Source organism: Carassius gibelio, chromosome B5 (assembly GCF_023724105.1).
Source record: "Carassius gibelio isolate Cgi1373 ecotype wild population from Czech Republic chromosome B5, carGib1.2-hapl.c, whole genome shotgun sequence".
Taxonomy (NCBI): domain Eukaryota; kingdom Metazoa; phylum Chordata; class Actinopteri; order Cypriniformes; family Cyprinidae; genus Carassius; species Carassius gibelio.
This window is the reverse complement of record NC_068400.1, coordinates 9,555,293-9,579,952: the sequence shown is the minus strand read 5'-3', so window position 1 is coordinate 9,579,952 and position 24,660 is coordinate 9,555,293. Positions and strand designations below refer to the sequence as shown.

General features: G+C 35.7%; 1 protein-coding gene across 2 annotated transcripts in view; it reads right to left on the bottom strand.

Moving 5' to 3' along the window:
* Nucleotides 1-306: 306 nt before the first annotated feature.
* LOC127957808 (E3 ubiquitin-protein ligase RNF43) overlaps nt 307-24,660 on the bottom strand; it is an 86,720-nt gene continuing 62,366 nt past the window's right edge. Inside the window, exons 3-9 of one of the 2 annotated variants that reach the window (XM_052556492.1) lie at nt 11,556-11,630; nt 10,516-10,650; nt 8,762-8,863; nt 8,243-8,413; nt 7,990-8,107; nt 6,050-7,609; nt 307-3,229 (exon numbers count right to left, since the gene is read on the bottom strand). In XM_052556492.1, coding sequence (XP_052412452.1) covers nt 3,204-3,229; nt 6,050-7,609; nt 7,990-8,107; nt 8,243-8,413; nt 8,762-8,863; nt 10,516-10,650; nt 11,556-11,630 — 2,187 coding nt within the window. In that variant the 3' untranslated portion in view covers nt 307-3,203. The remainder of the gene's footprint in view (nt 3,230-6,049; nt 7,610-7,989; nt 8,108-8,242; nt 8,414-8,761; nt 8,864-10,515; nt 10,651-11,555; nt 11,631-24,660) is intronic. The other variant, XM_052556493.1, reaches the window with a different exon arrangement.

The following is a 24,660-nucleotide window of genomic DNA, read 5'->3' as shown; positions in this document are numbered from 1 at the left end:
CAGAGTCAAATGGGATTGAAAAAAACTACAACCATTATGTTTGAAACTTTTGAAGTTGTTAAAACTCAAACATGTTTTGTAGGTGGTTAACTCAAGTACTTATTCATTTTTTTAGATATGGCTTGAGTCCCTTCCTTCAGACAAAATAGTTACTATTAACTACATAATACAAATAATAATACATAAATAAAACATTAAATGAAACAGGGACCTTCATTTTCATCATTACTTCCTGTGTGTGTGTGTGTGTGCACAATTATATATTTAATAAAATAAAATGAACACCACATTCTCTGTATTTTTATTTCAAAATAATTTATTTGTATATAATCGGAATGATGCCAGGTTTATACATCTATGATGGCAGCTGTACGTTTCATCAAGAATATCATTTCCAAAATTGAGAAAACAACATTCTGAAAATTTTTCTCAGACCTGGACAAAAATGGATAAATATATTAGGAAATAAATATATTAGTGACATTACCATATTGAAATGTTCTATTATATATAAAATACAACACTTTATCTTATAACTGTTTTGTCTTTCTTTCTTTCTTTTTTTTTTTTTACACAAAATATTGAACATATACTGGCATATCCCTTGATTTCTGAAGGGATTTAGCTCTATTAAAAAAGGCAGTTTTAATTGATTTTCTGTGGAAAAGAGAGCGTATGAACAATACAGACAGAATTGATGACCAGCACAAAGGACCGATGGAAGAGAAATAAAATCCTCCTCATTCTTTAATTTGATTGACATAGAACTTGCAGCTACATAGTGCTTCGATTGTTGTGCTTTGCGTTCCTTTCTTGAATCACATGCAGAAATTGTTTTTCCCAAGGCAAAGTGCTGTTTGCATCCTTTCTAGACAAAGACAAGAGTTTTACATGTGAATCTGTATGAGATGGATGCCAACATGGAAATGTAAAGCGGATCTTCCGTCTCAAAATTAACAGTAACTTAATGAAAATACTGGATAATTCTAATCTTTGGTTGATGAAAAAGTGAATAAATGACTGTCTAGATGCATCTAAGTATCTGAACTTAACAGGGTTCCAACTCAAAGTATTGAAAATAGAAGGTTGTTTAAAAAAAGAAGGGATAAAAAACATGATTTCCAGGCCTAAAGAAGCTATAAAAACAATAACATCTCAGTTAAAATAACTTCTTGCTATTATGCATGGCTTTAAAATCTTTAATAGACTGGTCGTTTCTCTTTCTGAGTGTGATCTCTATGAAATGACTTTAAAAATCTTTACAATAACCAAAAGCAAATGGAAAAGTTATTGGTCTTAAGATGTGGGAACCCTGAATGAGGAAACCCTACACTGGGATTTACTATATTTTGTCTTGCATATATTTTTATTTGGGATTCAGCCTCATTTTGATGAAAAACAGCATGTGACGGGATGAAGCCAAAAAGACTCATGGGAGGTGTTTGTGGTTCAAAGGATCAGGAACTTTGACCAGTTTGACCATTTACAGACAAAAAAAAAAGAGAAAATAAAATAAAAGAAACATTCAGGTGTTTGTCATGGCAAGATTTCCAGTGTTTCCTTTTCTTTACTTAAAGGAATGGTACAGGTTCAGAACTGCATCAGATATTTTTACAAACTAAAGGAAGGGTTTACTTCCATCATGTCACATGTTTTAGCTTGTTTTGAACCCAGACCATTCCTTTAAAGGCTGGATTTTACAATAAATGACAACAGACATTTCTGGGTAACAGAGTATGACTATGCTTGCAGGCAATATACATCGAGTCAGCTTTTTGTGTCGGCTGGTATTACCAGGAACATGACAGCAGGCTACATACAGTAAATGTATGTATAAACTTCATGAAGTGTTCATTTCATGGGTTACAGAGGCACTTTTGGTAAGCTTGTATGCTGGTGGGTTTCTATGAAATGTCACGTCCCTTTAAGAGAACATGAGGGTCACAGAGGTGAAAGCAAAGCATTCTGGGAAACGTAGTTCTTCTCAGCCTGAACACATTACAGGCTTAATAGACCAAAATAACGAAACAAAACGAAATAAAAAAATCTTCACAACTTTCACTAAATATATTCAGTCAATTCATTCAGTTTTGACGAGCAAAATTAATAAATGAAGACACAAACGTTTGTAAATAACAGCTGCCATTTCTGAATTAACAAAACCGAGACCAAGGACAGATGATATAAAGTAAAGCTCCCTATCGCTGCTCTGAGTTAATATCTGTTAGAGGTAACGAGACGCCAAAGCACAAGTACCTTTGAAGTACCATCTCGCTAACAGGACTTTCTGATTGGTTATTGAGGTAGTGCTGGAAAACCAGGCCAGATGCTTGAATGTAGCCCAACACATAGTTAAAAAGCTAGAAATGAAATGGAAGAGGCGGGCTGCATTGCAATGACTAGATATTGAAAAATTAGCCAGTAGGCTCAGTGAACTAATGAAACATACTTAACGCAAGTACACAAACTCAGAATTAAGTGCACAGCTGATGCATTACAAGCTCTTGGTTTCGTTGAACATGGTTCGTATCTCAGTCTTCAAGGTATAGTGATACCTTCATATTACGTCATTAATCAGTTAGACAAATTACACTGATGTTGCAGGATGATTCGGTTTTGACACGACAACTAGCCTTGTGTAGATAGAAGTGTCTACGTACTTACATAAAGTACATATGCCAAGTCTAAATCTCAATGGAAAACGGAAAGACACGTTTATATCTTGAAGGGCTTTCATGAAGATCACCGAGGAGATCTGAGACTTGTTTACAAGAGAAGATACAAATCGAATCCTGTTTTAAACCAAAGGAAAGAAAGAAACCATAATCAATCTCATGCGCATCTTTAAGATCCTTTGATAACTGCCTTAATTAATACCACTTGTTTGCTTATGAAAAGGACCGTGCATTTGGACCGTATTGGGTAAAGTACCAAAAATGACTTGTTCTGGACATTAGAAAGGTGCTAGTAACAGAGCGTCACTACTGAAGAGTATTTTTGAAAACCCATGTAATCATCGGTGACTGCTTAATTCTTTGTTAGAATGAAAGGTCTGAGTAATTCAGTTTGATATTGCAAGAAGATGTTTGGAATTATCTGGAAGACTAAACATATGAGCGAAAGAAACAGCGAGAGATCGCCGAAGAGCTTTGTCCATTTCGGCTCTTGTGTAGCAGCGTGAGGAGTTTTGGATGAAGAGTTTCTCAAACACCAGACTCTTCCTCTGACCCTGTGAAGAAAAAAAACATTTCAATGTAAAACTCATTAAACTGAAACAATAGTTAATTAAAACCAGTTAATTGAATATCAGCTGTGTACATTCAGGTTATAACCAGCAATAGAGAATTTTATACACCAACCCCATCACCCTAGCTTCCTCAACAAAAAGACGATAGGGTTTTTCAGTTGGCTAATGGGCTACTATGGAGCCAGAAGAGTCTCAATAAAGATAAATGCACACACTACAGTCACATATGCACACACAGGATTCATAGATGCACACACATGATTCATAAATACACACACAAGATGCACAAATGCGCACAAAATTCACAAATGCACACACAAAATTTAAAAAGCACAGAAGATTCACAAATGCATACAAAATACAGAAATGCACACAAAAATCTGAAATACACACACAATTCGGAAATGCAAACAACATTTACAAATGCACTCAAGATTCACAAATGCACAGGACAAGATTCACAAATGCACAGGACAAGATTCAGAAATGTATTTCTGATGCACACACACATATATCTTGATTCACAAACTGCTTGCGGTCTGTGAACTTCACTGCATTTGTGTGTGAATTTTGAGACTCCCCTGACTTGGCTCGACACACAAATGCTTTTTTTTAAACAGGGAATGATCAGCAACCAATCAGATATCTCCCTTCTTTTAGCCAATCACAAGAATGCACCCCACGTGGGGGGATTGTTTACTTATAAGCCAATCACATGAAAGTGTTCACACAGCAATTGTATTAAATTGTATGAAAATACAGATGTTTAGATTACAATTCAGGTTTATTTTTTATTATTTTTTACTAAATATAAATTTAAAAATGTCTCAATACATATAGCCCAGTGACTGCAGAAAAAAAGTTAACCATGGATTCATAAATTTGCAATAGGCAATTATTTCATTTTATTGAAATATTTTAATGAAAGTAAAAAAAAAAAATGTTTAAACCTTTTTGAATATTTAAATATATTTAAATATTCTTTTGGATGCAATATAGAAGTCACTTTAATTATAATATTCAGTCCCTACATGAAGAGAGAGTCAGTGGTCCGCTGCGAGAGGAAAGTGGCTCTCTGGCTGCGAAAAGTGGGTCTCCGGCTGTCGTTCGCTTAGGAAAGTGAGTTGATCGCTGCGTGAGGAAAGTGAATCGTTCGCTGAGGAAAGTGAGTCGCTCGCTGCGTGACTCTTGAGGAAAGTGAATCGTTCGCTTAGGAAAGTGAGTTGATCGCTGCGTGAGGAAAGTGAATCGTTCGCTCAACTTCGCTGCTTGAGGAAAGTGAATCGTTCGCTGAGGAAAGTGAGTCGCTCGCTGCGTGACTCGTGAGGAAAGTGAATCGTTCGCTTAGGAAAGTGAGTTGATCGCTGCGTGAGGAAAGTGAATCGTTCGCTCAACTTCGCTGCTTGAGGAAAGTGAATCGTTCGCTGAGGAAAGTGAGTCGTTCGCTGCGTGACTCGTGAGGAAAGTGAATCGTTCGCTGAGGAAAGTGAGTCGCTCGCTGGGTAAGGAAAGTGAGTCGTTCGCTGCGTGACTCGTGAGGAAAGTGGGTCGCTGGCTGCGCAAAGTGAGTCGCCGGCTGTGTGAGGTAAGTGAGTCGTTCGCTGAGGAAAGTGAGTCGTTCGCTGCGTGAGGAAAGTGAGTCGTTCGCTGATTGGCTTATAAGTAAACAATCCCCCACGTGGGGTGCATTCTTGTGATTGGCTAAAACAAGGGAGATATCTGATTGGTTGCAGATCATTCCCTGTTTAAAAAAAAGCATTTGTGTGTCGAGCCGAGTCAAGGGAGTCTCAAAATTCACACACAAATGCAGTGAAGTTCACAGACCGCAAGCAGTTTGTAAATCAAGATATATGTGTGTGTGCATCAGAAATACATTTCTGAATCTTGTCCTGTGCATTTGTGAATCTTGAGTGCATTTGTAAATGTTGTTTGCATTTCTAAATTGTGTGTGTATTTCTGAATTTTGTGTGCATTTCTGAATTTTGTATGCATTTGTGAATCTTCTGTGCTTTTTAAATTTTGTGTGTGCATTTGTGAATTTTGTGTGCATTTGTGTATCCTGTGTGTGTATTTATGAATTATGTGTGTGCATGTATGAATCCTATGTGTGCATATGTGACTGTAGTGTGTGCATTTATCTTTATTGAGACTCTTCTGGCTCCATAGGCTACTGCAAAGAATAAGCTTTGTGACAAACAAAAGTTTATGATTCTTAATTTTTTAATGCTAAAATTTAGGAAACACATGAATTACACCAAGGTTACATGACTTCAACTTCAGCATCACTAAATTTCCAAATCTACAAGTTGGAAAGTCTGAGTTGGAGTAGTTTGCGGGAAAGTGACTATACAGTAAACACAGCAAGGCTCTAAAAGAAGACTATTGGGAAGATAAGTTTAACTGTTGACTAAATGTGTAAAAACTTAAAAAACATAAGTGGTAATATTGGTGTATATTATGTGGTAGAATACAATGTGAAAATATCTTGAGACTGTGGTGATCTCAGATCTCATTTCAGGCATTTAACCAAAAAACAACTGATGGCCACACAATGGAATCATAAGTCCAAAAATGCAACTCATGATACTGGGGAAACTTTTTGAGCTATTTTGCTTGGGCACTTTCCAACTGAGAATGGGTAACAAATTTCTATCTAGATACTTTTTTAGATTGGTTGTGGGCCCTGTGTCTCACCTAATGCAACATTAACCAAATCAAAAAGTTGCCCTGTGTGTCATCAGCCTTAGGACTCAGGATTTCAGCAGTACTCTATAGGTGACCGTTACAGTCAGACATACTCACCCTGACTATTGTGTAGAGTTTGGCAGTACAGACAGATGTCCATGGGAAGTTCGTCCCCTGGGCCATGGTGGGTCCTACACAGGGGTCTGTCCATTCCAGAAGTGGGTCCCAGGAGCTGAGGCTCTGAATGGGCCTGCTGCACCTCCTTCTGCCACAACACACGTGCCCCACTACAGCACGGCCAGTCGGTCATACCCGTCGAGTCCAAGATCAGGGGCACTGGCAGTAGCGTGGGGGCCATGTCTGGCGGAGGTGTGCAGCAAAAGCTTCCCGCTCCCTGTCCATAGTGTATATGAATGCTACAATCGTCCTGAAGGTCCATGCTTTGATGAAAGTGAACAACTGGCGAAGGCACTTCCATTGGACGTCCAGCTGCTTTCCGACCGGTCGTCCACCCTGGGCCTTTGTGGCAACAGGGTGGGGACGGAGAGTTTAAAAGAGGAGACGGAAGGATTACGGAGGCACCTGAGGAGGTAACAGGGTCCAGGTCTCTATCCTCAACCCTCCTTGAACTGAGGTCTGTTTTGGGGCAGTGGCAAGACTGTACCTGTACCTGACACCCGGAGGAGTCTTTGTCTTTAGTTATGAGACAAGGCCCGCTTGCTGCTGTGGCTGAGGACGTGGCTCCTTGATCCTCGTCATAGCCTCGGCCGGGCCCTTGACTGAGTTCCCCATCCTCGTAATAGTGGTGTCTATGCCTGTGATAGTGAACGTGACTAAACACAGCCACCTGTTGCTGCTGTTCTTCCAGGCAAATGGCACCGGCATCACCAGCGCTTCCACCACCGGTTCGGTTCACTACAGAATCCAGGGAACGAGGCCTTTGCGTGGCCTCTATGCTCCCTCTGCGTGGAGCTTTGCCTGGTCCGCAGTAGATAAACGGGTCGTAATCGCTGCTGAGCGAGCTACGAAAAGTGGACCAGCTGCCATAGACACCCTGCAGGCTGATGTCCGTACAGTTCAATACGGAGTCACTGGACGAGCCGTGGCACGATCCCGAGCTGGAATCACTGGCAGGTCCGTCTGCAAGGTAACCGCTACGCTCCGTATGGTAACTCCCTCCCGAGGCGCTGCCGTCATCCTGGCGACTGTGCGAGCCTCCTCCACGTGGCAGGTGATGATGAGTTGCATGGTTTGCAGGCGATACCACATGATGCATCCGAGAACCCGAAGAGTTCCGCAAAGGTCCTCCAGGACACCGCTGACACGACCTTCTGGGAGCTGCATGCCCGGTCCGAAACCCGTGCCCACCTGTCCTTTGCAGACGTCCATGATGGGCATCTGGAGCCAAGTGGTACGCACAGCTAGCACCCAGTGGTCTGCTGGGAAAGCAATGAACAGTCCGTGGATGAAGAGGGGGAGAGTTGCCATAGTTGTCCAATTGGGGTAAAGGTCCAGAGGGATTATGGGGGTAATGATGCCGCAGGGAAAAAGGAACATGGTGCTGGGGATAAGGGTGTTGGTTTGAATAGTTATGGGGAAGGAGGAAGGCTTGACTGTGCTCAGGTCGAGGGGGTGGCATTTGACTTCTTTGGGGCTGATGGGATGCCAGATCTGAACCTAATGAAGGATAGATGGTGAATTTAGTTAGAAAACATTTGGTTCTTGAAAAAAGCTCTTTTTGAAAATCAAGAACTAGAGTTCAGGGTACGTTCAGGCTTTGGTTCTAAACAAATTAAATCCTGCTTCAGGTCTTGCCAATCCTATATAACCTTGTTCCTTAGAACATTGAAAGACATTTTGAAGAACATTGGGGTCAAAACAACACTGTCTCCTTTTATCTGTTGTGTTCCACAGAAGAAAGTCACACAGGTTTGGGCATCTTATTAAACTGGATGTATTCATATTTAGAAAGCATATGATAAAGAAAGAAGAGGAATTTCAATACAATGCTGACTCTGAGGATTTATAATAAAGTTATTGGAGAAATATATATGTACCCTGAGGCTGTTTACCCATGATGTTGTGCATGCACAGTGGGCAGGTACGGTGTTGTAGGAGCCATGGGTCGACACACTCCTTATGGAACTCATGAGCACAGGAGATGATTCTCAATTCCTGCCAGAGAGACGAAGAAAATTTAATATGAAACGTACCATTGGTTTGCCTCAATACAAAAGTGGTCCTTTTCCTGTCTGGGGTTTGTTGGTTTCTCTCACCCCTCTTCAAAATTATGTAATGTTTATCTCCTACCTGGCCATCCATGAATTCCTCAAGACAGATGGCACAGATTGGACTGGAATTGGAGCTGCTGTTTGACCCTGGAGCCCCACGAGAGCGCTGGGAGCCAGAGCAACTCTGAGAACTGTATGTGCGCGTTTCCAACCTGCTGATGGCACGCAAGGTCTGCTGGTGCACAGAGTCCTGGAAGTTGAGAGCAATTATTAGAAGATTGAATTTAAAAGTCAAAACAATAAGTTATGATCATGCAGACAAGGAGAGGAGTACAACGATGCAGTGGAAAAATTACAATAAAGACAAAAAGTAAATGTAGACTCTGCAGGACTGTGTCTCTCCAGGAGCACCCCTGCTCCTGGAGAGACACAGTCCTGCAGAGTTTCAGAACAACTCATGCCTGAACGAGCCAAACAAGGTGCAAGGGTTACTAGAAAGCTACAGGCAGGACATTTTTTATTAAGGCTGGAGCAAAACTCTGCAGGACTGTGGCTCTTCAAGACCACTCCTGTTATAATTTGTGTTGTGTTTTCTTACCCAGGTTCTGTTGGGCTTGCAGCGGAAGCGTAGAGCAAAGATCATGATGATGGCCAAAACAACCAGAGACACAGTCAACAGGATGCCGACATCATAATGAGGCTGTGTACATAACATATGAAGAGTGAAGCTCGAGTGTCCTGTCCTCAAACACCAACTAATGGATTTAAACCCAATAAACAGCCAGAAAGTGCTATCCCCAAAACACTTTAAGTTAAAGCAATTCTTAGACACAAATGAAACAATCCCCTCAAAAAACAAAACAAAACAAAAAAGACCAGGATGGTTGGTTACAAAAGAGCACCATTTCTAAATAACTCGTAAGTACAGTTAGGAAACAAATGTTCTTTAAATATATTAATATAGGGGTAAATAAGGTACAAAAGTGTATGTAATGTATGTAAATTGACTTTTAGATGCTGTCATCTATTAACTTGCTTAACCAAGAAGACTTGGCTAACCAGCATCTCCAGAGGGACCATCCTGGTTGACCAGCCCTACTAATTAATATTTTCAGGCACTTAAGACAGCTATAACTCTGATAATACTGGATTAATATGGTTTCAGTTTAACCAACAGTGCTAAGCCTGTCCTCCACTTTTTGAACAGTACCTTTTGTAGGATGGTCCATGTTTTAAAGTCTTCTTACAATTAACCTGTTAGTCAGCACCCCCCATTATGGGACTCACAGCTGAAAGTGCTCTACCTAACTTATAATTGTAACAGTTTCCTACTTCAGTGTGTTACAAACATCATTTTGGTGTCTTTGGAAAGAAAACCCTTTGGGCTTTACTTTTCATTAACTAGATTTGATAATGCTCAAAACTATTAAAAGTTATAGACACTGAAGTGCCTTGAAATCTTTTTTATATATATATATATATATATATATATATATATATATATATATATATATATATATATATATATATATATATATATATATATATATATATATGAAAATACATGAAATGATACCTGGAGCAATCCAGACAAGTAATGGGTTGAAAGTCACATGTCTCATGAGTTTCTATTTCAAATCTGAATAAGATATCACGAAAAATGAGACTACTGCAAATATTTGTATGAGAATATGTCTAGACCCCTCACCCCCCAAATATAAGAAACTTAAACCCAATAGTATTGAAGGCTTCTACAAACTATTTAGTCATTAAACATACCACTGCATAGTCTTTTCCATTATAAAACACTAGACAGAATAATCCATCCACCTCACAGGTGTGGCATATCAAGATGCTGATCAGACAGCATGATTATTGCACAGGTGTGCATGAGGCTGGCCACAATATTTCAACTTTTATTGTAGCCAGCCTCATGCACACCTGTGTAATATTCCTGCTGTCTAACCAGCATCTTGATATGTCACACCTGTGAGGTGGATGGATTATCTCGGCCAAGGAGAAGTGCTCACTAACACAGATTTAGACAGTTTTGTGAAAAATATTTTAGAGAAACAGGACTTTTGTGGTCATAGAAAACGTCTTAGATCTTTAAGCTCAGCACATGAAAAATGGGGGCAAAAACAAAAGTGTTGCATTTATAATTTTGTTCAGTGTATTTTCTCGTTTCAACCCCAACACTTACATTAGGCCTAAAAATACTGGGCAGTCAGCTGTTCCAACACTACGAGCCATGTAAAATCATGCTGGTTTAAGCTGTTTTCAGCAGGAAGACTGGAACAGTAAAGCCTAGAAACTAAAAGACATCAATTAAACGTGGATACGATTACTCACCCATTTTTGAGTCTCCATCATGATATCTATGAACACCTTGGCTTCTTCATTTTTATTGACGAGTCCCATCAGTTTTTCTGCATCTGATGACTTCACCAGCACCACTGGACGAGGCAACAAACCTGAATCACGCAGCTGTGTGTAAAAGACAAGCAACAACAAGAAAAAAACTTTAGTTTAGACAAAGTGTCTAAATATGAAATGGGATGTATGGAATAAAGTATATTTTGACCTACATGGCCTAGAAACAAAATGTTTTAATATTCACAATGGTAACAATCTGTAACACTTTAGTTACTAGAGTGGTTAAAACAAACTATATTAAGTTGCTTTTATCTGCAATTGTCTTACAAAAAAACATAAAAATATGATAATATAAATATAAAATAAAAGAATAATTTTTTTTTTAATTATTAATAAAAAAAAAAAATCTAAATTCAAAACGTAATAATAAATAAAATGTAATAAAAACAATAAAAATAAATGCATTGAAGGACATCCCATGTTTTGATTTGAAGTGATTGCTAAAACTGGTCATTTGCTTTTCAGCAACTTTCTTCTAAAAATAAACGAATAAAAAAAAAAATAATGAATGAAAACAGAAAATATATTTTTAAAAAGCTGATTGAAGGAGAATCCTCTTTTTTTAATTTAGTGATATGACAAATTGCTTTTATCTGCAAGTGCCTTTCAAAATAAATAAATAAATGAAAAAAACACAAATAAATAAAATAAAAAATAATATTAATAATAAATCAATTAAAATAAAATTTATAAAATTATTGGAAGAGATGTTAAAAAAAAGTAAAAAAAAGTATATATATATATATATATATATATATATATATATATATATATATATATATATATATATATATATACATACATACACACACACACACACACACACACACACACACACACTGATACACATTGATTGAAGGAGAACCCATGTTAATTTACTCTGATTTTAAGCTGGCAGAGACTATGGCTACCAAGGTCTATTATTACAAGGAACGCACACACACACACACACTGACCTCCTGAGCAGCTCCGGGATCATCTGTGATGTCAAAGATGACCGCCTGAGCGCCTCTCTGAAGAGCCAGACGAGCCTGAGAGACACAGAGAGACAGAGTTTTAGTTGTGCTGCAGAAATCCCACGAGCCAGCAGATGGCAATCCTACTGTAGCAATGCGGAGACACTGAATCCTGCAGTTCAGCACTGTTCCTGACCCCTGCACATTCAATAACTGCTTACCAAATTCCTAAGACATTTTAAGAGGCTACGGCACATGTAAAGTCAGTATAAAGTGTCAAACAATGAAATGCACCTTTTCAATTCATCCAGTTGAAAGGAAGGCCTGTACCAAAACACACAAGCACTGCATTGTTACCGACAACAAATGATTTATGACTTCAGGTTAGGAGTTTAAGTTTGCTTCAATTAACAACTAACTAGGTGGTGAACACACTCATTATTGTGAGTTCATATACTACAGAAACACAAGTACTTCACTAGAAAAACACCAGTGTTTGTCAAGACCGATGCTCTTCTTGTGCGATCGGGAGGGAATTTCACCCAAACAATGACCAATAGCTCACCAAAGGTCTATTTCCTGCCCAACCGCTGAGAGTTCAAAGGTCAAAGGTCACAGTATGAGCTGCAGGAAAGCATAGTGCTGTGTTTCAGACAATGATTGTGCGAGTGTTAAAGTGATCGAGCGGTTATAACAGTGCCTGCAAAGTCAAGCACTGCTATTCCTGTAAATTAGACTGAAGGTTGGTGATTTGAACAAACCCAAACTCTAATTAAACTTGACTGTGTGTGCCGTCCTGAAGGGTTTGTGCTCCAGACGGGAATGATTCCTCAAAGCATGTGTGTTGTTGTTGAGAAGTGTGCAATTACTGGGGGATCAGATGCACCATTTTCAACCGAGAAAACAGAAAACAGGTGGACAAGGTTTTTTTTTATATAAAAATCAGTGCATCTCAAATCTGATCATCAGGATCTTTTGAGGAGCGTTTGTTTCCATAAGCTTTTCTTCACAATATCCTCACTGTATCACACTATATGAGCAATAAAAGCCTGATGCATCCAATGTGATGCTCAACAAAACCAAATATGCAAATCACCACCATGCAAATTACAGTAACTACATGGTGTGAGACACATTTCGTTTCCTCTATAATCGACTGATAAATGATAAGAAACTGTGGGAAATGTGCTGTGTGTTAAGGTTTAATAACAGCCTCATGGCTGCAGACGGACTCTCCCGAGACAGGAAGTACAATCACAGAGCCGTCATTAGAGAAAACGAACCCCGACCTTGCGCTTGCTAAAACAATGCTCTAGCACTTGAGCAACAGGAACACATTACATTAAATTATATAAAACGTATTATCATAAATATAGTTCATGTGTCTCTGAACTCATACATAACTAGGCATTTCTTTAGTGCTTTTTTGGTCCATTTTCAAGAATGACATACAATAAACAGAAGAAAAAAAAACAGGTTTGGAACATGAGGTCGAGTAAATAATGACAAAATATTTGAGTGAATTATTAATTTAAACAGACATTACAAGCGGTTGGTGAGATCCAGGTAAGAAATGCATTGAGATCACAATTAGACGCCCCCTCCTCATCATCTCTTTCTTTCTTTCTTTCTTTCTTTCTCTTCACTTAATCACTCTACGGTTCATTCGATCGCACTGAACAATCATCGCTCTGTCATCTTCATAAATGGATATTTGTTAATTCAGCTTGATTCCTTGTTCTGAGAGCTGTTGGTTTATTTCCAGCCCGCGGGCGAATGGACCCCGTCCAACACCGGAGAGACGAAACCCTCGCAGAGATCCCCTCAGATAACCTCCAGTGATCACAGTTAAAACCACACACAACGAATGAAACTCCAGTCATCTGCTGTAATAACCTCACATTCCTCAAATCATCTTCTACAGTCGCCTGACGGTAACATCTCACTGCATCCACACACTAAACTACAATCTCAAGATCAGGCCCATATACTAAAGCTCAATTTGGCACATATATCAAATAGAAAAATTAATATATATTAATATATATATATATATATATATATATATATATATATATATATATATATATATATATATATTATTTTTTTATTTTTTTTCAAATTAACATAAAACTATAAAATGATACAATTATCATTTTGAAACTTACATAATAAAAATGCATGTACAGTATACATATATATACACACACACACACACAATAACACACAAAATATACAATAAATTATATTAACATATATTAACTTTTATATTAACTTTTAATTTGAATAATGTGTTAGCAGAAATTAACATTAACTCAAATTAATAAATGCTGCATAAGCATTTAAATTATTTTAATGTTAATTATAAAAGTAAAAGTTGTAAAATAAATTTTAAAGAATTTAAATTAAATAAAAATGTAAAAGTAAAAGTATTATTCAATTATTCAAATTCAAGATTTATACATAATCTGGCAGCTGAATAAATCATCTCTCCATTGATGTGTGGTTTGTTCAGAGGACAATATTTGTCTGAGAATCTGAATCTGAGGGAGCAAAAAAATCTAAATATTGAGGAAATCATCTTTAAAGTTGTTCAAATGAAGTTCTTAGCAATGCATATTACTAATCAAACATTAAGTTTTGATATATTTATTGTAGGACATTTACTAAATATGTTGATGGAACATGATCTTTACTTAATATCCTAATGATATCTATACATACATACATCCAATCTATAAGCAAAGTGTAAAGCAAGTTGTCCTTATTCTCTTAATGAGTAATGGGTGTTTTTTGGGCGTGACGTGCAATAAACCAATCAGAGTCTCATCTTCCATTCCCTTTAAGAGCCAGTTGCGCTCGTGCCATGACGGATTTGCTATTTACACGGCGGAATTTGGCTATATATATATATATATATATATAGCCTACAAAAAAATCTTATGCATTGCAATCCTTTAATTTAATATATGGCTTGTTTGTGTGATGAGGTGCATTCCTGTGTTTAATACGCAGCATGTACGCTCTTTAAATAACAAAGAATAAACATTGCACCAGGCTTTAGAGCAGGTTTGAGTTGGTCTATGGCGCAGTCTATTTTCAGCTCCTTAAAATAGCAATGCACCAGCAATGCACCTGAACACACCTCTTTTTTAGACTAGCACGCACATGGGTGCAAAAATGAGTGCAAATGCATTATTAATTAAACGACGTGGCGCCTTGCGTCCCATTGCGCCGGGTGTATGATAGGGTCCTGCATGTTTAAAATCTGGACCGGTTTAGAGTGAAGCATGATCTGTGATGTGAAGTGTTTCCAGCGTGTCCTGGAGCTCTGAGCGGAGCTTAATGAGACGCTTCTTCCTGTGCTTTCATTCGCCACATGAAAACATTCCTGTCGTGATCCGTATCCTGTTATTCCATAAGACCCGTGAATCCGATCCACCGAACTATTGGAGCGCTAATAACCCGGCCTACACAGAAGATCTGCACGCTTCCTCTCATCTTGTGCTGATTGAGGGGAAATCTGTGGAATGGGTTTAAAGACGGTAAAGAGAGACGGAGAGGCAGTTGTTACATCGATTATACCATGGTAGATTCATTTGCATGGCTGATTTATGTGCAACACAGCAAATAATGGACTTTTTACTTAGTATTTTATCTTGTTATCCAGTATCCTAATATCTAAACGTTCTTAAATCAAGATATACTTACTTGAGATACAAAATGATAAAAGATAAAGAGTCTCGTTTCTGAAATATCTGAGATTATGTTTTAATAAATCTTCTTTATTCTAATGGAAAACAAATTTATTTTTATGATCAATGCCAGATATTTTTCTTGTTTTAAGCAAAATAAATAAATAATAATAATAATTTAATATTATGTAAATGCATTTGATTTAAGAATATTTCAATATCTTTACTACGCAGTGTTGCACATGTAAATAACAAAATCCAGCCATGCAAATTCATCCGCCCCAGTATAATTAATGAAGCTTTCTTTAACATGTTTAAGGAAGGAAATATGTCTTTCTTTTCATTTATTTATTAATTTCTGCAGTGAGTGTGCCTCATCTAATCAGAGTATTTATTTATCACTAAAATGACTCCTGTCGTGATGCTAGGTTTTGCAGATAAAGGAGGTGTTGACAGGACGCTGTGGTTCTCCAAGGGGATTGTGGGAGTTTTTGCCCAGGCTTGAGAACGAGAGAGAGACCGGGGGGAGAGATGGAAATGGGAAATGTCTTTTTCAGAGCAAGGTGTGACTTAATCTGTGGTAAGGAGCCTGAACGTCCTGTGTGTGTGCGCTGCGACGCATGCCTCTGCTTGCAGTCATGCATCTGTTTGAGAACGAGCAGCGTTTCTGGGACTTCTCTGAGTCAGCGGGGCAGGAGTTCGACTTTAGTAAGAGGCATTTCCTATGAGCTGAGAGAGCTACCTTGACAGCGAAACAAGTATTACAACATTATAAATCAGAGATTGTTTATAAAACATGTGAGATCCTGCAGTGTTATAAACATAAATAGGTTAGGGGTCACTATATTATTAATTTATTATGCACCTTTGACAATAGATTCATTTATTAATTACAGTAACTATACTATATTGTTACAGATTTTGATTATATTTACACTAAAAGTATGGGGTCAGTACGTTTTTTTTTCTAAATAAATTAATATTTTTATTAAACACAGTTGACTTAACTTAACCAAAAGTCACATTAAAAGCTACTTTATTACAAATAAATGCTGTTCTTCTGGACTTTTTATTCACCAATGAATCCTGAAATAAAAAATATCTATCACAGTTTCCACAAAAAATAACATTGAAATGTTTCTTGAGCAGTAAATCCTCATATTATTCTGATTTCTGAAGATCATGTGACACTGAAGACTGGAGGAATGATGCTGGAAATACAGCGGAGCATCACAGAAATAAATTACAGTTTAACATGTTCACACACAAAAAACAGTCATATGATATTGTAATAATATTTCACTATTTTACTGCATTTTTGATCAAATAAATGCAGCCTTGGTGAGCAGAAGAGGTGAGCTAAAAATGCAAAAAATCTTAAAGACCCCAGACGTAAACAGTACTATACTGATTTATATTAAAGATATCAAATTTAATATCTAAATATTAGTGCTGTCAAACAATTAATCATGATTAATTGCATCCAAAATAAAAGTTTTTGTTTACTTAATATATGTATGTGTGCTGTGTATATATAAATACACACAAATATTTACATGCATATTTATGTTCTTATATTATAGATAAATATATAAACAATTTTCATAAATATATACATGCATCTGTTTGTATTGATATACACATAATACATAAACACATATTATGTAAACAAAACCTTTTATTTTGGATGCGATTAATCGTAAATATTCAAAGATATCATTTTAAGTAGCCAAACACACACTAAAGTTTATTTCCACTTCCTAAATCCACAAAACCCCACTGATTTCAGGATAATTCACAATCCCAGCATCCACAAGGAGGTTTCTTTTCACTCTCTCTGTCACCACAGAGCTTCACTTGTCTGCGTTTTGCAATCGATTCAGGAATTTCAGCTTTTAAGAAGAGAGCAAGAAAGAGAAGAGCTGCGGAGGAGCCAGAACAGAGCCAGGAATCCAGTGATTATGAGCTGCTCATTTAATGTGGTTATGAGCGAATCCAAGCTGTGAAACCAGTCATATCATTCCCACTGCGAGTGTGTGTGTGTGTGTGTATACACACCTGATAGAGCCATCCAAACAACATCTGTTCCTGCTTTGAACTGAGTTCTCCAGCTTAAACACACATTTATTTGTGAATAAACGAACTGCAGCAGAAGTAAACCTCTGTGTGCTTGTGTACCTAGAGACGCTCCACAACACTGAACACTCAACACTTCACGTCCCTCGCTCTTCACAGCGTTTCCACGCGCTGGAGGAAGGGACATTCAAGACTTTTTAAGGAATAAACTCAATGCAAAAATACCTCAATATAGTCTCTAAAGGTAAAAGTCTTGCCTTAGCAATACTACAAAGTTTAAATGCACAACTTCCAGTATATATATATGTGTGTGTGTGTGTGTGTGTGTGTGTGTGTATTACTTTTTAAAAAATAAAATATCTTAAGTTTTGAATAGATCTGCTTTCAACTAAGCCTCTTAAAAAAAAAAAAAAAAAAAAAAAAAAAAAAATATATATATATATATATATATATATATATATATATATATATATATATATATATATATATATATATATATATATATATATATATATATATATATATAAAATAATACTAATACAAATTTAAATCTAGAAAAATTATCTGCCAGTAAGGTAAGAAAAATAATTACATTTTCTTTTGATTTAATTTGTTTTTTTCTGATCCCACTGGCAGATACTTTTTCATGTTTAACTTAAACTCACTTCATTTCATCAAGAATTAACATCATTACCTTTGTGTTAGTCATTTAGTGTTTCTAGTAAATGTATATTGATTGCAGACAGTTTCGATATTTGTACTATATATATATATACAGTACAGACCAAAAGTTTGGAAACATTACTATTTTTACTGTTTTTAAAATAAGTTTCTTCTGCTCATCAAGCCTCCATTTATTTGATCAAAAATACAGAAAAAACAGTAATATTGTCAAATATTATTACAACTTAAAATAATACTTTTCTATTTGAATATACTTTTAAAAAATAATTTATTCCTTTGATGCAAAGCTGAATTTTCAGCATCATTCCTCCAGCCTTCAGTGTCACATGTAACATCAGTCGATCACATGATCATTTAGAAATCATTCTAATATTCTGATTTATTATGAGTGTTGGAAACAGTTCTGCTGTCTCATATATTTGATCAATAAAACGTTCAAAAGAACTGCATTTATTAAAAAAAAAATTCTAATAATTTATTTTCTTTACTATCACTTTTTATCAATTTAACACATCCTTGCCGAATAAAAGAATTGATTTTATTTTTTAAAAAAGAAAGAAAAAAAATTACTGACCCCAAATTACTGACCAGTAGTGTATATTGTTAATACTAAACATTGATATTTTAAAAACTTAGCTTCTTTTTTTTTTTATTCATCAAAGCATCCTAAAAAAGTATCAGATGTTCTGAAACAATATTAAGCAGCAGAACTGTTTCCAACTTTGATAATGAATCATCATATTAGAATGATTTCTAAAGGATCATGTGATAATGATCCTAAAAATTCAGCTTCGCATCACAGAAATAAATGATCATTTAAAGTATAATACTTTTAAAAACAATTATTTTAAATTGTAATAATATTTCACAATATTACTGTTTTTTTCTGTGTTTTTGATCAAATAAATGCAGGCTTGATGAGCAGAAGAAACTTCTGTCAAAAACATTAAAAATAGTAATGTTTCCAAACTTTTGGTCTGTACTGTATATATATATATATATTTCTCACAGTGTTGTCTTACAAGAAATTGACCAAAAATGATGTGAGTTTATGATGACAACAAAACAAACATCTGCGAACAGAGTCAGAAAAACCCACCTAGCTCAAAGAAAAAGCCCGTTTTCATTCCCTAACCTACTGACAGATATTTGCTCTTGTTTCAAGCATAAACTCACTTCATTTGGTTCAATTTGATATCCTCATTTTGCTTCTGAAGTAACTACATCTTGATTTAAGGATATTTAGATATCTGTACTGGAAAACAAGACAGAAATACTGAGCAAGATACTCAATCGAATCAAATCAAATTAAATGTAAGGATTTCATTTGTTGAAGGGTAGATTATGACATTTGAAGACCTTTTTACAGTTTGCAATTAACAGGTGTGCATTCATTTGATCAAAAACCCAATAAAATCTGTAATATTGTGACATATTATTACAATTTCGAACAACTGTTGTCTAAGTGAATATCTATTAACCTGTAATTTATTTCTGTGATGCTCCGCTGTATTTTCAGCATCATTCCTCCAGTCTTCAGTGTCACATGATCTTCAGAAATCAGAATAATATGATGATTTACTGCTCAAGAAACATTTCTGATTATTATCAGTGTTGAACACAGTCGTGCTGCACAATATGTTTGTGTAAACCGATATTTGATAAACAGAAAGTTCAAAAGAAAACCATTTATTTGAAATAGAAATCTTTTGTAACTTTATAGATGTCACTTTTGATCAGTTTAACGTATCCTTACTAAATAAAAGCTTTGATTTCTTTAATATTTTAAAACTTTGGAACAGTTAAGACCCCCCGTCATTACTTTGGGGGTTTTAGGTCTAGATCAGTAGAGTTATATATCTCCCACTCTGGTGGTCTTCTGAATCCTGGGCTACACTTTAAACCCAAAACTAAACACGTTCTCAGAGGGACTCCACAGCTAATAACACCACGGCTGATCTACACACTACACTCGCTGCATCAAAGACAGACAAATGATGACAGTAACACTGACACAATACCTGTGTGTGTGTGTGTGTGTGTGTGTGTGTGTGTGTGTGTGTGTGAGTGTGATATGTTTGTGTCCAAACAGAACAGCAGAGCTGAAGCACAACTCAAGCAATGACCAAGTAACTTCTGTTTTACACTTCAACCACTGGAGGGCCATAGACACAGCACAGCTTTAAAAGAGCACAGCATCAGGCTCCTGGAGTTATATTTAGAGTGGCATTCCTCACACACACACACACACACACACACACGACCATCTGACACGAGAAGAAACGAGCACACCTTCAAGAATGACACGAGACACAAACATTTTGCATTCCCCGTCTCCAAAAGCAGCCTCCATATAAACACTCACACGTTAAGCTCGCTCTCTACATGAGCTACACACATTTCATTAAAACCATTTCATATTAAATGTAATATTACTTTGACTGAATCAGATGAGAACAGAGCTCTGTATTCTTCTAACACCTGTACATGACAGAAGACAGATTATCACACACACCTCACACTCCAACCAGAGAAAGGAGAGAGATATGAGCTTGTGTAGAAGGGAATGCCATCTGATCTGCTTTCATGCTTTTATAATCTACAGAGTCTGAACAACAGATCTATACGTCTGAAAACTGACTCTGGATGAGACTCCGACTGGACGTGTGACCCGAGAGTCAAAATCTGCATTAATGTGACCGTTACAGTCATACGAGGTTATACTACAGTAAAGAGGATAATGCTAATTATACCCAAAACATCCAGATGCTTTACAGTAGTGAGAATTTGGTAGAAAAATGTCACCCTAAAATACTAAAAAACATTAATATAGGTTTCATTTTGTTTATGCAAAATATTTATTTAGTGGTGAAATATGACCTGGATATGTTTGTATGATATCTGTGGTTAAATTTTAATAATAATAATTTAAAAAAAAAACTAAATTAATTATTTTTTATTTTTATATAAGTAAAGGTATTTGTTATATTGCCTTTAATTAATTTTGATTTAACTACAAAATAATCACTTTAATCCTAATTATTTAGATTAAAATAATATTAATAATAAAAAACACAATGCATTAAAGTACTGAAAATTTGTCAAATAAAATAAAATAAAAAAATAAAATAAAAATTACATTTTAATCATTTTTGTCAACATTGATAATAAGAAATGTTTCTTGAGCAGCAAATCAGCAGTGACTTGACTATTTTTTTTATAAATTAAAAACATATACATTTGATAAATAAAAGTTACATTTATTCATTTGTAATTACAAAATATATTTTTAATTCATTTTTATTTATATAACTCATTCATATAACTTTTAATACTATTTGTTATTTATATATTCTATATTTGTTATTTATATTTTTAAAATAAAAAATACCTCATGTTTAACCAGTCACGTTACAAGGAGACCAAACACACACACACACACACACACACACACACACACACACACACACATGTTTGTTTTTGTGTAAAGTGTGTTCATCCCATAGGTGTAATGGTTTTTATTCTGTACAAACTGTATATTCTATGTCCCTACACCAACCCTACACCTAACCCTAACCCTCACAGGAAACTTTGTGCATTTTTACTTTCTCAAAAAAACTCATTCTGTATGATTTATAAGTGTTTTGAAAAATGGGGACATGGGTTATGTCCTCATAAGTCACCCTCTCCTTGTAATACCTGTGTCATACCCATGTCATTATACAGAGTTGTGTCCTGATATGATACAAAAACAAGAGCACACACACACACACAGCTGCAGAAAGAGGAGATTTAGGCTCTTGTGTTCTCATCCAATGGGAACATCCCACAAAGTGTGTGACACGGTGTGTAACAACAACAGAAGAGTTATCGACCTTGAGCTTCAAACACAACAGATGCAGCGCTGGAATCCACAACAACTGTGAGAGCCGTTGCCCAGAGACACATGGGCCGAAATACACACACACACACACACACACACACACACAAAGACATGTGAGTAAAAGAGAGTGGCACAGGCATCTCACACACAGCCACTACATTAAAGACAGACACGCCCACTTCCTGTGCAGCGTATGAATGCCTTCCATCTCCAATCAAATTCTCTCTGATGAAGATAGTGATGATGATGATGATGATGATGAGGGACGTCCTGCATACAAAGCCGCCCATTCTTCTCTCTTTATCACACACATGATAACATCGGCCTACAAAAAACACTGAAACAAGAGACGACGCAACAGCAACACACACCAGAAAAACACTTTTGTGTGTATATAGTGTGTGTCTGACCACAGAGAGACCAGATCAAGACAGATGTGATTAGCGCATGTCTTATAACAGCTCTTGAGCTCACATAATTCAAATAATCAAAAGTCACGAAACTCAGACTTTGTCTTCATATTTGAATACTGGTTATTAGAGTTAACTCAAATCATTAAAAACTACTTTGAGAACTATACACCCACACACACACACAATTGCATATACCCCCTTTTTCGGACTATAAGTTGCACCTGAGTACAAGTCGCATCAGTCCAAAAGAAGGTCATGATGAGGAAAAAAACATATATAAGTTGCACTGGACTATAAGTCACATTTATTTAGAACCAAGAACCAAGAGAAAACATTACCGTCTCCAGCCACGAGAGGGCGCTCTATGTGTTCAGTGTAGACTACAGGAGCAATGAGCAGCATAGAGCGCCCTCTCGTGGCTGGAGACGGTAATGTTTTCTCTTGCTTCATGTCAAATTAATTTTGATAAATAAGTCGCACCTGACTATAAGTCGCAGGACCAGCCAAACTATGAAAAAAAGTGCGACTTATAGTCCGGAGAATACGGTAGATATAAAACCTTAAATTCAGTTTATACTAAAACTAAAACTGAAATAAAAATGTATAAAAACTATTAAGACACATTAAAATATAACTAATAAAAATGACAAAATACAACACAGTTACTACATTAAAAAAACTAAGCTAAAAACACACAGAGAGATATTTTTATTCTTTTTTAATGTTGAAATAAGTAAGATTTTGTCATGTTTTTTTAATAAATATTTTCTTCTCACCAAAATACAGCAAGAACAGTAAAATTGTGAAATATGATTATTATTGTTATTTAACAGTATTCTATTAAGTAAATATTTTTTAATGTGATTTATTTAATTTAAAGCTGAATTTTCAGCATCATTCCTCCAGTGTCACCGTTCTAATATGCTGATATATATTTTTATATACAGCGAGGAGAGGGTTATTTACAGTATATATACAGATGTCACTGTCTCTGGTCTCCTGTAACAGAGGATCTGGCGCTCCATCCATCACACTTCACACAAACAGCTTCTCTTCAAAGTCACCGTTGCATGCTTCGCAGAGAACATATACATGTCCTAAAGCATCTGAAATATGAATATGACCCTGTACAGTCCCTGACACCACGAAAGCACGTCCGACACAAACACAGCTCTCATGCAGGACGAACGAGTCTCCTTTCTGTTTGGATGAAGTTTCAAAGCTGCTAAAGGAACTTAAAGCATGTAAATCAGAAGCAGCCAAGAATTCACTGGAAGAAAAAGAACTCCATCTGCACTTCCTGAAATTCCCAACGCTGGGATGAACTTTAGTCCAGTGCTATCCTGCACACGTCATGTGACACAGGCAGCGTAAAATAGGTTTAAATGAAAGAAAAAAGGTATTTTTAACTGAAACTTATTAAAAAAAAAATTTTAATATTGTAAAACAGCTGTATAATGAATTCTGTTACACAAACATAATAATAAAATATTTAGATACAAACATTGATGACAATTTGGCAGTTTTTATGAAAAACCAAAAAGTATAATAATAATAATAATAATAATATAAATCATTTTTTTTATAAATTAATTTTAAAAGGTAAATTTGAATGATTTATTTTACATAATTAAATGAAATAATAAAAAAGTAGTATTTTTATTAATGCAAAAAATATGTAAAAAAAAAAAAAAAAAAAAACATAAAACAAACATATTTATAATAAAAGGCTCAATTTTGCCCATGCAAAATATTTATTTAGATTTGAAATATTACCATTAATATATATATATATATATATATATATATATATATATATATATATATATATATATATATATATATATATATATATATATATATATATGCACTTACATTCTATAAAATATATAATTTTTATTCAAATGTTTAAAAATACTTTTTGAAATGCTGTAAAGCAGGTGTTGTAAAATGCACACTGTTATAAAAACATAATAATACTAATAATAATCAGATGAATTATAAAATGAATTATACACTACTTTCAAAATGATAAACTTAAAAAAAGTACTAGGCTTCATTTTGTTTATGCAAAATATTTTAAATAGTACATATTACAAAACCCAAACATGTTTTAGGACATACATTTTTACAAATCTAATTTTAATAAAATATATATATATATATAATTGCAAAAAAGTAGAATTTTTAAGATTGAAATGGTGTAAAACATTCACTGAATAATGCATCCAGTTACACAATGTTTATAAACAGTATTCAGCTTATGATGTATGTTTGTGCTCTGTATCGATATCCAATCATCTCTGAGAGAGAGTGCTTCCTCTGTATGGCCATGTCAAAGAGCACAAAGAAAG